This window comes from Lissotriton helveticus, chromosome 4_1 (genome assembly GCF_964261635.1).
Source record: "Lissotriton helveticus chromosome 4_1, aLisHel1.1, whole genome shotgun sequence".
In the NCBI taxonomy this organism is placed as follows: domain Eukaryota; kingdom Metazoa; phylum Chordata; class Amphibia; order Caudata; family Salamandridae; genus Lissotriton; species Lissotriton helveticus.
The window spans coordinates 652,356,470-652,370,893 of NC_136063.1; the positions used below are offsets into that span (position 1 = coordinate 652,356,470).

General features: G+C 45.8%; 1 protein-coding gene across 4 annotated transcripts in view; it reads right to left on the minus strand.

Moving 5' to 3' along the window:
- The window catches only part of LYN (LYN proto-oncogene, Src family tyrosine kinase), a 396,894-nt gene that overhangs the window by 23,769 nt on the left and 358,701 nt on the right, over positions 1 to 14,424 (minus strand). For all 4 annotated transcript variants that reach the window (XM_078687292.1, XM_078687294.1, XM_078687293.1 and 1 more), the window contains exon 11: positions 1,800 to 1,953. In XM_078687292.1, coding sequence (XP_078543418.1) covers positions 1,800 to 1,953 — 154 coding nt within the window. The remainder of the gene's footprint in view (positions 1 to 1,799; positions 1,954 to 14,424) is intronic.

Sequence of the window (14,424 nt, forward strand, 5' to 3'; positions counted from 1 at the left end):
TTGGGCGCATCTTTATATACAATAAACCGACCAGTAAGGCTGCTAGGGCTCGACTTCAGGTACATATTAAGAGTCACCCAATCCCAGTAACATTTTTTAAGAGCCCTTTTAGAGGGAAAAGTGGCTGTCTCAGGCGATGACCACAAGGAGCCAAGACCCAAAGCTAATAAAATAGCCTTAAGGTCTCTGAACCAACCAATATTCATGGCACCAGGACTATTTTTAACCTCCAAACATGCTGCAGCATAATAATGGAGTTCCGGTGTTGTCCACATACGACGCCAAAAGGATAAAGGACGTAGTCTTGCTTGGTCCACCACCGAATGGCACCCGAGATCATAAAGGAGAGGGGTTAAAGGGGTCGACTGTGGCAAACCTATACTTAACCTTAAAATTTTATTTTGGGCATGTATTAAAGGGTTCAAATTGCTGCCACCCCATAGTTCCGCACCGTAGAGGACCGCTGATAGTACCTTCCCACCATAGATCTTTATAAGCGGGGACATTGGCCTCGTAAATGACCCTTTATGCTCCTTAATCAGTGCCCCACCCATATGATTAATCTTTACAAAGCTCTCGCCTTACAAGACATAAGTACAGCTACTACTCTTAACCTAATACTAATGAAGCACCTAACTCATTCTTTAAATATTTTTTTCAATTAAATTATATCAAATCAACCTTAACATAACACTAATAAAAGCCCAAATCCTGCTCTTTAAGTAATTTAAAATGAATTAAATAGCATTAATCTATACCCAAAGCATCCTAATCATACCCTTACTTTACTTTTATTTCAATTAAGCTATATAAACTTTAACCTTCCCCTAATGCCAATTGTAGCCTTCAATTTAAGTTTACCATAAATGCCTCGCTTACGTTAAATAACCTCGAATTTATACTGAACAATATTGAACTTTTCATGTTTGATATAGTGGCATCATAAGTAGTGGTACTTACAATGTAGTGCCTCCAATGTAATGGATGTTAGTTAGTGGGGGCTCAGCTTTAGTAGCTGGATGCCAACCGATCATCTGCAGCAGCTTCCATGTCAGCTCTATTGCTATGTGCAGCCCTTTCTTTATTTAGAACTGGATTTGTGCAGCACCTTGGAAATGCCATTACAGACACTGTACCTTGACAATGTTTCAAATGAGCTAAGCTTCACATTTATGCAGAGAGTGATTGATTTGGAGTTGTCTTATGTCTAGTGTGAGTAGCTTATTCATTCATGACTCTCTAGCATTTATAATAGAAAACTAACTACAATTAATAGACTTCAGACAAAAATATATGGCTGCATTGGTTAGCTACTTGCCATGAGTCAGCTTGAGAGCTCCTATTTGTTTTTGTTGATGTTGTAATTATAAATCTTGGATTTTAACTACTACTACTAGAAAAGCAGTGTTCAGAAGGAGGCCTGCAGGAAGTAGAGCACTGGACTGGAGGACTGTTTCAGAAATACTAAAACCGGAAGTAAACCATTGTAAATCTGTTAGCTCAGCCTATGTAGATACAAATTTGAGTTCATGGATAGGGACCACTTGAATGACCGCTCTGAAAAATATTTATATAAGTAGGAAAAACTAGGATTGGAAAAACCCTTCGACCTTCCAACATGGTAGTAACAAACTTAACAGAATCGTGGTAAATGCGACAATTGTTAGGAGAGAAAATCATGGCCATGAAGAGGCACAGTTAGTTGCCCTCGAATGAGATGAGGTGTCCTTTATTTGTTGGACTCTGTGAGGGAAACTGCAGAGTTACAAAGAGTTGTAGCATCACGGCTTTGTGCCTACCTTCTCTGGCGGTATATTCGTTGTCTTCGATCACTCTGGCCAGACCAAAATCTGCAATCTTACACATCAAGGAATCTGAAACCAGAACATTTGCAGCCCGAAGATCTCGGTGTATGTAGTTCTTTTTCTCGATGTAGGCCATCCCTTCCGCAATCTGTACAGGAAAAACGTAAATTGTCGGCATTTGTTTTTTGAAGTCATTAGTACTGCACAATAATGCTTTATAGACCTAAGAAAATAATTGTATTTATGGGCATCAGAAGCTGGAGTGGAACACTACAAGATGGCGAGGAAGTATAAGTGGCGCTAGATTAACAATTTCAATACCATTAAGAAAGAGCAATCTATTTCATATACTTAAGTTGGGGTGCTGTGTCCAACATGGACGAGGTATAGAAGAGGACAGAGTGTATGATCAATTGTGTCGGCCCTTGAGATGTCGGACGGGACATGAGGGAGGCCTTCAACTCGAGGCTGCAGAAGTGGAAGAAAGTGCACCAAACTGACATTTTTTTAGTTCATAGTACAGACTAATCTACATCACTAAAGCACATGTAATGTACTTCAGCTATAAGGATGGATGCTGTACTCCTAAAGGCTGCAAGTAGAAAAAACAGAGCTACGGTGCTAGGCGTGGCTTTATAAATATGACTTAGGTATTGCATTGCCATTGCGTGGTGCAAGGGCGACTCAACACCTTGATAGATCCGACCCTAGGTTTGCAAAATGTTATGCACAGATTAAAAGACAAGTGTTTTTGCTGGGACACCTTTATTATGGCAACACATTTTGGTTGTTCTGTTGGTCATTTTGCCTGGAAATTACTATATTTTGTTTTGCCACATTATTCCCTCAATCTAATGTGTGAATTTTTACTTTAAATAGGTTTTAGTAGTTTTCTCGCTTTGCAAGGCTGAAGAAAAATGTATATGTAAGCCAACGGGAAAATCTGACTTCATGGATTGATGTATGTCTCTTTCTACATGGGCAGAACAGGGAGTTACAAAATCTGCATGCTAAACAAGAGAAAGATGCATAATATAATTGACACACGAACTGTGGGACACTGAGTATGTTATAAACATCATTGATCTTTGGTTCTCATAGACCGATCAATGGAGAGCTTTTGCCTTTAGAGAATTCCAAAACTGATAAACTTGGAAACCACCAGAATCACAATATAGAGAGCCCTGTTCACTTATTGCAAGACTTGTTACTCCTAGGAAGCATTCACATTAGAGTTTAGAGTGTACGAGGTACAGCTTCAGAAGATTCATCTCACTCGGAGTCTCATAGCAAGCGCGAATCACGAGGAACACATATTTCCTGCCACATGCACAGCCATGTACACATGGAGATAAGCAATGATTCTTTGCACACATTATAAAGTAGGCCTAAAACATCCCCGTGAATGACATATAGCCCTTGAAACTTGTGGCCTCTCATCCCAGTAGCTACATTTCCTAAATGTGCAAGCACCCAGATTGTGTGATCTGTGGGTACCTAAAAGATGTCCTTCCCCCACGCCAACCCAGGGAATGTTCTCAAAACCGGGTGACAAGACCCTTGACCTGGGGGATCTAGGTACCTACTACCAAGGCTCCATTACCTTACTTCAGGATCACTACTACTACATGGAGGCTTAAGCAGCGTTACGCTTTTGTGAATATTCAAATTCACTGTTGCAAGGGGTGAATCTTGGCAAAGTTTTCTGGTTTGTCCTGAGGTAAAGAGTTACTGAATGGATCAGCACAAGTCAAGATATCTTACTTTAGAAGAACAGTTTCTCACTGCTGCAAAGAATTGCTAAGGAGGCCTGTTTTTGCTTTTTAATCTTTGCGAAGCTTAATCTGCAAGTATCACATTGGGAGACTTCGGGGCAGATTTACCAACATTTTGCACTGTGTTTGCATCACAAAGGTGAAAGTGCTGCTTTGCATTACTTAGTGTCAAGGGCATGTAAAATAGGCCTTCCCATACAACCACCCATGCTTTCTGATGCAAAAAACGTAATGCCATTTGTGTTAAAAGGAGAAATGTTTTCATTTCTCCCTTTTTCTGACTTTTAATGTGTGCTGTACAGTGCAGTACACATGCAAAGTAGAAAACGTTTTCAAACTTGTCTAGGCATAGAATGTTCTAATGGAAGGTAGCCCTTCTAGTACAAAACCTATTCTAGACTCCGCACTCACCCTTGCACTATGGCACCAAGGTGTGTGTGTGTGGTGCACAGTAGCAAAATTCTGCAATAGCACTAGGGAGAGAGGAGGAGAATGCCATCTCTCTGTAGATGTGGCGCTCTCCTGCTCCCTACCTGTCACATAATGCAGCTCAGCATACCTGGCTGCTGTGCTGCGTTCCATTACACATTTGTGAGTCTGGTCCTGGATTGCTATGCTCCATGTAGCCAACAGGCCAGGCCTACCATTGTCCTTTTCAGGTGGTGAGTGTAGGCACTCTCCATATTCATGACATCCAGAGGTTAAGGTAAGCACTTGCTTAGCTCTTGGGAATACCCAGCAATCTGCTAAAGCATTCAGGAAGGGATTCAAGCAGCCATTCTAGACCCATTTCAGGGAAATATACTCTGGGGCATGGTGTAGTCTATTCAGTCCCTCGCAACAGACTTTCATATATTGTTCCAGATAGACTGTTGGCAAACAAACAAGCCTATTACATACCTATTATTATGAGAACCTGCCATTGACCGTAATGAAGTGTGTATTTACTATTCTAATTCCACTTGTGCTTTGATAGTAGGGTAGGTTATAAAGCAGACCAAGGCAAATATAACTGCACTTTTAGTTTTTTGATACACACTCTCAAAAGTACCTAAACACACTTTCAGGACCAGCCCTCTTTAAGCACCAGCCCTCACAAAGATAGTGTTTGTCTGATTCTGTCAGGGTTTACCCACTCTATGAGGACCGGTATGGTATTCACAGCGTGAGGGGGGTCTCCCTCTCCGCACATCAACAACTCTACATCCATACTAACTCCTAACCCAAACTTGGAAGACTCTTGCTTCCTTCCCTTTCGAAGGGATACCTTGCGGCTACCCCATTACCAGGCAGTGCACCGCCGACTGCAGCAGTCCCACTTACTGAACCAGTAGGGAACACTCAGAATACACACTCTCCCTAAGCTGACAACCTACTTCAGAGCTTAACCTACACCCACCATTGACACTCAGTTGTCTTTTGAGGAGAAGACTTATGCATAGCTTAATATTTTTCTAATAATTCCAAAAGATTCCTTATTAAGGTCAGAATGTTGGCATTAAATGTTAATCCAACACTAGTTCACAGTTTTTCATCAGACAGGCAGTTAACATGAAGTAGCCATGTCCTTGTTTGAGGAGGTGTCCACCACTGCATATTCAACAGAGAACAGCCTAAGCATTAGCCTCTCAAAAACTAAAATAATGAGGATAAATGCCAAAACATCATCGGCAGGGTTCCGCTGGCACATGGGAGGAGTCAAACTGGAAACAGTGGAGGAGTACAAGTATCTGGGCGTAATTATGGACAGAAAGGGCTCATTCCAACAGCAAAAGGAAGCAATAAAACGGAGGGGAACCAGCATAGCGATTGCACTAAGGAACCTCAAACTGAAAGCAGACGGCCGAAGCTTCACCGCCCTGCTTCAAGTGCTTCAGGCAAAACTAACACCGGCAGTAACTTGCGGTAGCGAATGCCTCCGAGGGAGGGACGCCCAGCTACTGAACAGCACAATAGCGAAGGCCATGAGAATGATATTCAGCCTGCCCAACTACACCTCGCAGGCTCAAATAAGGCTGGAATTCGGCCTGAGAAACCAAACGTTGGAGCGAATGGGTGCCTATGCCAAAACATGGCACAAGATTCAGAGAGGAGAAGCGGCAAGCCTAAATCACTATCTATGGAAAGAGATAGAAAGTAAGAGCTATGGCGCGGCCGCAAAATATCTTAAGCATTCAATAAACTCCTTGGGCCTACAAGATGCCTGGAAGTGCAGCGGGTCCCATAACATCTTCAAACAGCTAGTCAACAAATCAGTAAGATCTATCTCATTAATAGAGGACAAAGCAAGCATAGCCAACCGGGCCCATGGCTGGATAGTTATTCAAAGCTTTACAAGCAGTCTCTGCCAAAGCTACCTAGGAGTCGGGTTCACTAGGCGCACAAAGGAGAAGCTCTTACGCTTACGGCTGGGCCTACTTCCAGCACAAAATCATCTCCCCCCATGGAAAAGGCCCCAAGCAACAATTAACTGCCGAATATGTGGGAATGCAAAAGAAGAAATCCTGCACCTAATATGTACCTGTAAAGGTCTGGACAAAGAGCGCAGATCTCATTTAAAATTGCCCCTTAATAGACTGGGCATAAGGACATGCCGGCAAACGGTCAAGGCTTGCTTTGATGGACAAAAAATACAAATGGCAAGCCATACTGTCAAATTGTTAGAGAAAGCAGAAAAGAAACAAGAATGAAAGAGGGCAGACTATGGACAAACCAAGAGACTCCGGAGAATAACAAGTTACTTTTATGATCCAAGTACATACTCCAGTGCGGTCCAAACCCATGTACAAGTCTTTTGACCCAGCCAGCTCAGGCAAAATAAGTGTATTATTTTATTTTAATTCATGCTCTGCGTGAAAGAATCATACATTTCTGCAGTAACTACTATTTTCTATATGAAGTTATTGTCATTTTATATTTTTTATAATAAAAGTATTTTAATAATGTTTTATATGTAAACATTTGCAATGATTTTAATTAACTGAGCAATAAAGACTTACTTAGTCACTGCATAGACCGTGCAAACCAATGAACGCCTTTGAAAAACATGAGGGTGGTAGGACGGAAGAATGTTGTCACGGGGATACAAGCGGAAAACACTTCATGGAAAACAGAATGTGCTTCAGACTAATAATTACCCCTCGATTACATGGGACAATATTAATGCCCCTAGAATTCTTCTTAGTAAGAGAGGGACAAGTGAGTATTGTGCCAGGATAATCTTGAGCTCGAAAGACTAACATCACAGGAAATTTGGTGGTGGGAAGAACAGCGCTCCATAATGATGTCATCAATTTAACTCCTCATAATACAACGGCCAAAAGAACAATACCTACAAAATATTGCACCAGGAGAAATAATGGCTCCAGAACACAATGAAATTGGGAACATGCCACACAACCCAGTGCTGGGGTGCCCTGTTGATGGAAACATTGTGCTAGAGAGAGCGATGCCAGTGGGCTTCTGGTGCAAGGTACTATCATTCCTTGAGTACCTCAGCCATGCAGGGTGCATTTCTCAAAGCTTCCCTCACACATTTAGCTGAGAAGTACCTAAAGTCGGCAAGTGGCGTGCTTTGATGCAGACTGAATTATGACACAAGTGTAGTGTGAAAGTGAGGCTAGAATAATACTGCAGGAGAGATGTTTCATACAGCAACAAATAACAGGGCACGTACAGAAATGAGAAGCCAAGAACATTGAATACAATATTTGTTTTGTGTTCCTGGAAGAAAAGAAGAGCAGATAGAACAGAGGCAGCATAGCTCCACAGAAACCAACCCCCTTTTGACCACCACAAGACTTGTTTCACAAGTATCACTGAAGAAAGGCTCCGCATTTCAATCTGTTTTGTGCCCTCCTGCAGAATGTACTGAGGGCCTCTGAAACTCTCATATTCCAGTAAATGTATATGCCATAAGTGGGGCCCCCTGAAGGGCGGAAGGGGGCCCTGGGCTGCAAGAGCCTGCGCTACCTACCACCTGGATTGTGTACCTAGGTCATTGGTCTGAGTAAGACCGATCACAATTGCTGTCTTGTAGGTCACCATCGTACGCACTACTTCAGCGCTGCTTATTCAACACTACAGGAAATCACTTCATTAGAAAAGGTGCAGACCGGTGGCTACTCCGTCTTTGAACTGGCTCCTACTTTCTGGAATGCGCTTCTGCCGACTTGAGCACACCTCAAATTTCCTCTAAATCAGGAAAAAAGCTACACTGTCTCTTTCGTCTAAATGCTGATTACCACTGTCCTTTGGTGCCACTTCATTTTACGGGCAGAAAAACTTTGTTTCAAAAGGTTTTATTCATAATTCATCAGCATTACACATTGTTGTCTTAAATATAGGTTTAGATTATTGTTAGCACAAGCGGGGCTAGAGAGAGAGTGAGAGTGAGAGAGAGAGAGAGAGGCAACCAGCGTACACAAAGCAATGAAGGAGTAAGTATGCCCATGTTTAACAGTACACCAATTCTGGCCACTACCCCCATTCATTGGACCAGCATTTCTTCCAGGTAGATTACCCATGTTGTGAATTTAAACATCAGCCTAGCGCATCTAAAGTCTTTTCCCCTTCTCTCTCTCTTTCAACCGTGCTTAAAGCCACTATCAGTCTGGTTGATAACAGACAATCTATTTATGGGACCTTGGTCGAGACCGAGCACAGATTTTGTAATAGTTTCCCGTAGCCCTGAACCAAAAGAGGAAGAAAGAATTCGTTACGCTGATGTTATGGGAAAATAACTGTCTAGTTGAGGGGCTTTCTCAAAGAATGACCTTTAAGATATTGCTGAATTTAAGAAATGGCCGCTTTTTTCCTGAGTTAGTAAAAAAAAAAAAAAGAAATATAGACAAAATGTTCTCCGGACAAATGAACCTGGATAAAAAATAGGCTGCACTGCTTTTTGCGATCTATTGCCATTTTTCGGAAAACTGAACATACAGTATAAAAAACCGAAACGTAAGCTCGTTCTTACATCGTTTTTACACCTGCCAAACTTCAACTGAATTTGTTTCGAACTTAGTTTGTTTCTTTATTTTTTGAGAAACATCTGTGTCATGTCGTTCCGCCTGACCCTGCTTCAGGACAGGGCAGGCGACCAGGAAACAGGAAGAGGCGAACCGGAACAGGTATAGTCTGTAAGCCAGTGCGAGGCTGGCAGGGAATAAAGCAAGACACGAATAGAATTGCTCCCGACTCAGTGTGTTTATTATCAGGGAGATCGCGACAATGGCGACGAGGGTGGGATCTTCCTAAACCCAACCGACAACGCTATCGCCCAGCCGACTACCGTGGCCGACCACTGAGTCCTGCAGCCCAAACAGCATCAGCACAAAAGGCGCGAGAGTCAAGACCGGCTCCGAGGCCGTCCTGAAACTCACCGAGCCACGGAACAGTGAGCGGAGAGCAGGAGAGCGCATGCCAGAGCGCCACCCCCGCCCGCTTTCAGACGCGAGCCGCCGAGAGCAGGTGAGCGCATGCCAGAGCGCCACCCCGCCCGCTTCCAGACGCGAGCAGCCGGGCAGAGCGCACGAACTCCGCGAGGTGTAGGAAAAGAGAAGCACGCACCCAGAGACGGATCTACCGTGAGGAGTAAGGGTGAGTCGCAACCCGGCAACCTTTCCCCGCAAGATCTGACCAAAGGCAGCAGCAAAGTGCCAGCAGCATTGGGAAGGGGACACGACGTCCCAGGCGGCGGCCATCTTTGAGTCAGGCGCCAGCCCACAGCTAACCCACGAACCCCCGATGGTAGCCATCTTAAGGTCAGGCGAAACTCATTACAAGTGATTTCAATAGCACAGAAAAGAGCGGGAACCACCGCCCAAGAGCCAGAATCAGTACAACAGTGCACACGAACATTAAACCAGCTGACTCGACTCATCTGTCGCAGATGTCGAATCCTGATAGCTCGTCTGGAGGGAACAGCGTAGCAGGCCCAGCTTCACAAGCTAACACAGGAGGACCAGCCCCTCCGATCAATACACTCACCATGGCCAACATCCCCACTGGTGCCTCGTTCATGCGACAACCACAGCCACTACCACTGACGCCAGGCAATAGTATGGGCCCGACGTGGAAAAGCTGGAGTGAAGACTTTGAGGATTACATGATAGGATCCATGGTGCAAGACCACAAGCAAAAACTAGTGGCACTGAGAAATCTGATAGGCCCAGAAATTGCGCAAATTGTCAAAGAGTTACCTAATGCAGCAACCGCCACCTACGAAGAGGTAAAAAGTGCCCTTGATAGGCGATTCCTCCACAAACGCAATGTGGATTACGAGCGACACACATTTCATCTGGCTACACAAGAAAAGGATGAATGCATGAGCGATTTTATCATGCGCATCAGAAGATTGGCACGATACTGTGAATTCGATACCTTCAAAACGGAAGACGCATTGAGGCTCCGCATCATCGCCGGATGTCAGTCTGAAAATCTCCGCCGTAGACTCCTAAAGAAACCGCATACTCTAGAAGAAATTGAAGAACTAACGAGGATCAACGATCAAGCAGAAGATTATGCCAAACGGATGGGAACACACAAATCGGACCAGAAAGACCACGCTCTGCGAGTCCAGGTACACAGATCCTCCAGGACTACCAAGCCCGTGGCGAAACCTCATAAGTCCCACAACACCCGAAAGACGTCATCCAGTAGAAGCTCGCGGCACACCAAGTCCGCAAAATCACCGCTCGCCTGCTATAGATGCGGACAAGATTACCCACACTCAGGACCATGTCCGGCAATGGGCCAGCGGTGCCACCGCTGTGGAAAAGACAATCACTTCGAAATAGCATGTCAAGCCAAGCAATCGACCCACAGATCGTCGACCAAGGGCTACGACACGCGTCACCATGCACGAGCTGTGAAAGGGAGAGAAGGACGCTCATCCAGCTCATCCAACTCCAGTGTCCAGTCAGCATTCTCTCATCGGTCAAGAGGTCGCTCTGGAAGCACCCACCGAACCAGGTATCGAACAACAAAATCCTACCGGTCACGCAGAGACATGTCCAGCGAATCATCATCACACACTTCATCACAGGGCAGTGATGACTACATCTGCATGGTTTCATCGTCACACCATCCGACATCCCAAGACAGCGATAAATACATTTGCATGGTATCGGACCCAGACCGCCTGAAACGATACCCGAAACTTGACATCCTGATAGGAGACCATCCAGCGAAATTTGTTCTAGACTCTGGAGCCTCATTAAACTACATCTGTGCATTGGAATATAACAGCATGAAACAGAAACCCAAATTGGAACCCGCAGCTGTCCGCATTTTCACGTGGATGTCACGCAAACCCCTACCTTGTCTAGGCCGGTTTCCCACCACTCTCAAGTTCAAAGAGCGGAAAATCGATGCCTACATCCATGTAGTAGAAGGACCAGACGTGGCAGACTGTCTGCTCAGCCTGCCCACAGCAGAAAGACTCAAACTGGTGGAACTCCTTTACATGATTGAAGACGCCCCCAACATCGTAGTGAAGTTCCCGAACCTCTTCAAAGGCCTTGGGAAATTAAATCACTTTAAAGTAAAACTGCACATCAATGAAAACGTGACACCTATCGCTCAACACCACAGAAAGGTGCCGTTCCACCTACAACAAGCCGTTGATGACGAGCTCCAAGACCTCCTTCAAACAGGCATCATCGAACGAACGTCAGGACCCACTCCATGGGTGTCACCAGTCGTGGTAGTCCCTAAAAAGGGACAGGACAATAAAGTCAGACTGTGCGTCGACATGCGTGCGCCCAACACTGCCATTGAACGGGAACGCCACCCGGGGCCGCACATCAGTGACATGATCACAAAACTCAATGGTGCCACCGTGTTCTCCAAACTCGACCTTAACAAAGGTTACCACCAGTTAGAGCTTCATGACAAATCAAAATACATCACGACCTTTACCACACATCAAGGTCTATTCCGTTATAAACGCCTGAACTTTGGCATCTCCTCGGCCGCCGAGATCTTCCAGGAAGCCATCAGACGGGTCATACAAGGCATTCCCAATGCTTTCAACTACAGTGATGATCTGCTAGTTTTTGGTAAAGACCAAACGGAACATGACACCGCCCTGGACAGAGTCTGCCATGCTTTGCTGACCGCAAACCTAACACTCAACGCCAGCAAATGCGAGTTTCACAAAGACACCTTGAAGTTTTATGGACACATCTTCTCCAAAGACGGAATGAGACCAGACCCAGTAAAGGTAGCCGCACTTGCTGACACACCAACACCCCGAGATGTGAGTGACCTTCGTTCTTTCCTCGGGATGGCGAGCTACTGCGCACGCTACATTCGTGACTACGCCACCATCAGCTATCCCCTGTGAGAGCTCACTCGTCAGGGCCAGCCATTTGAATGGACGGAAGCGTGCCAACAGGCATTCACTGTGATCAAACAAGCTGTTGGATCCGCCATTAACCTGGCGTACTTCGACACAAAGAAGAAAACGGAAATCACGGTTGACGCCAGCCCGGTGGGACTGGGCGCCATTTTGGCTCAATACCGGGATACCTCTGACCAATGCCACATCATCGCATACGCAAGCCGTAGTCTCACGGACACTGAAAAAGCATACTCCCAACCGGAGAAGGAAAGCTTGGCCGTGGTGTGGGCGTGCGAACACTTCAACCTGTTTGTCTACGGCAAACATTTTACAATCATCACGGATCATCAGGCACTCATCACAATCTTTGGGAACCCCAATGCGAAAATGCCGCCGCGCATTGAGCGGTGGGGTCTGCGCCTGCAAGACTACATATTCACCATCATCCACAAGCCTGGGAAGGCTGAGAATCCAGCTGATTTCATGTCGCGTCATCCACTGGCTGGAGCTCGAACTGCACTATCGGTGGCTGACGAATACCTCCATTTCATCGTCGACACAGCGTGTCCACCCACGGTCCCGATTGAAGCCATTCAGGAGGCGTCGGCGCTTGACCCACTTGTGCAGGCTGTAATGACTCGCATTCGCACTAATTCTTGGAGAGACGTGAAACAGTCAACCCCTGACTCTGATCAACTTCGTCAAGACCTCGCCAGTTTTCAACGCGTGCGTGACGAACTCTCCATCAGTGACAATGGCCTCCTCTTAAGGGGGGGGAGGATCGTGATTCCTCACAAACTGCGTCAAGGAGTCATCAATTTGGCACACGAAGGCCACAGAGGCATCAACGCAACCAAGAAAGCCCTGAGAGAACGTGTGTGGTTCCCCACACTTGACCACATGGTGGAAACAACTCTGGAAGACTGCATGACATGCCAAGTAGTTGGTCGGAAGGAATCACCGGCACCACTACAGATGTCTGAACTACCAGAAGGAGTATGGCAACAAATTGCAGTTGATTTGGAACTCTCTCCCGATTGCTCTGCGTACCTCACTCTCCTATCCCCTTTTCAGGAAAAATCTTTAAACTTTTTTGTTCACTCAAGCCTACCCCTAAATTTCTCCGCTGCCGCCATCCACTGATCACCACTAGCGCCATGAAACCGTTGGGTATGCGAGCGCTGTACAAATGTTTTTAAATTCAAATTCAAATTCTGTGGGCCGCTGCAGTCCGGACAATACATCATTGTTGCCATGGACGAGTACTCCCGGTTCCCGTTTGCACACCTAATAACATCCACCAGAGCAACAGCAGTAATACCAGTGCTCGATGAAATCTTTGCAGCATGGGGCATTCCCCTACGAGTAAAGACAGATAATGGGCCCCCATTCAATGGCCAGGAATTCACAAACTTTGCGGCCCACCTCAACTTCAAACATCAAAAAATCACTCCGCTGTGGCCACAAGCAAACGGCATGGTGGAACGATTCATGGGAACACTCAAGAAGGCAATTCAGCAGGCCGAGTTAACTCACCGGGATGTCCAACAGACACTGAACGAAGTGTTAAGAGCATACCGAAACACGCCGCACAACACCATCAACCAGTGCCCAGCCACTGTGATGCTAGGAAGGACACCTCGAACCAGACTACCCATGGTGAACACTACTCCTCAACGACGGAACATCACTGTTGATCACAATACTCTAGTCGAGATTGATCAGGAAAACAAGCATAAGATGAAGACATACACTGATCGGCGTAGACATGCCAAAGAATCTAATATTCAAGAAGGGGACTGGGTGATAGTCCGGGGTGACCGGAGAGCTAAGGCAGACAGTCGATATCTCAACACTCCCCTACAAGTCATCAAGAGGAAAGGAACCATGGTCACGGCCAAGGCTGACCACAAACAGATAACGAGAAACATATCGCATTTCAAAAGGTGTTCTCAGCGAACTCGGCATGAGACTTCATCGAGTCAGCTCTCAAGTGACTCCCCCAACCAGAGTTACAGCAACGACCAGAATCACCGCAGTCCCGTACGAGGGGCGGATACCACAGATCACTACAGTTCAGCACCGGGGTGAGAGAAACGTCCTCAACGTCTGATAAGGAAACCTCGACGTCTGGTCGAAGAAATATAGCAGAAACGAGACTTTGTAAAAAAGGGGGAGATGTCATGTCGTTCCGCCTGACCCTGCTTCAGGACAGGGCAGGCGACCAGGAAACAGGAACAGGAAGAGGCGAACCGGAACAGGTATAGTCTGTAAGCCAGTGCGAGGCTGGCAGAGAATAAAGCAAGACACGAATAGAATTGCTCCCGACTCAGTGTGTTTATTATCAGGGAGATCGCGACAATCTGCACCTCTACCCTATTGTGCCTGTAATCTCCCTGATGTGAGTGTTGCCTGCAGGACATCCCTCTGGGCTCAAGAACCTCATCTCCCTGGTCGGCTCACCATTTGGTAAAGCAGGTGCAGAATTGTTTTAAACACT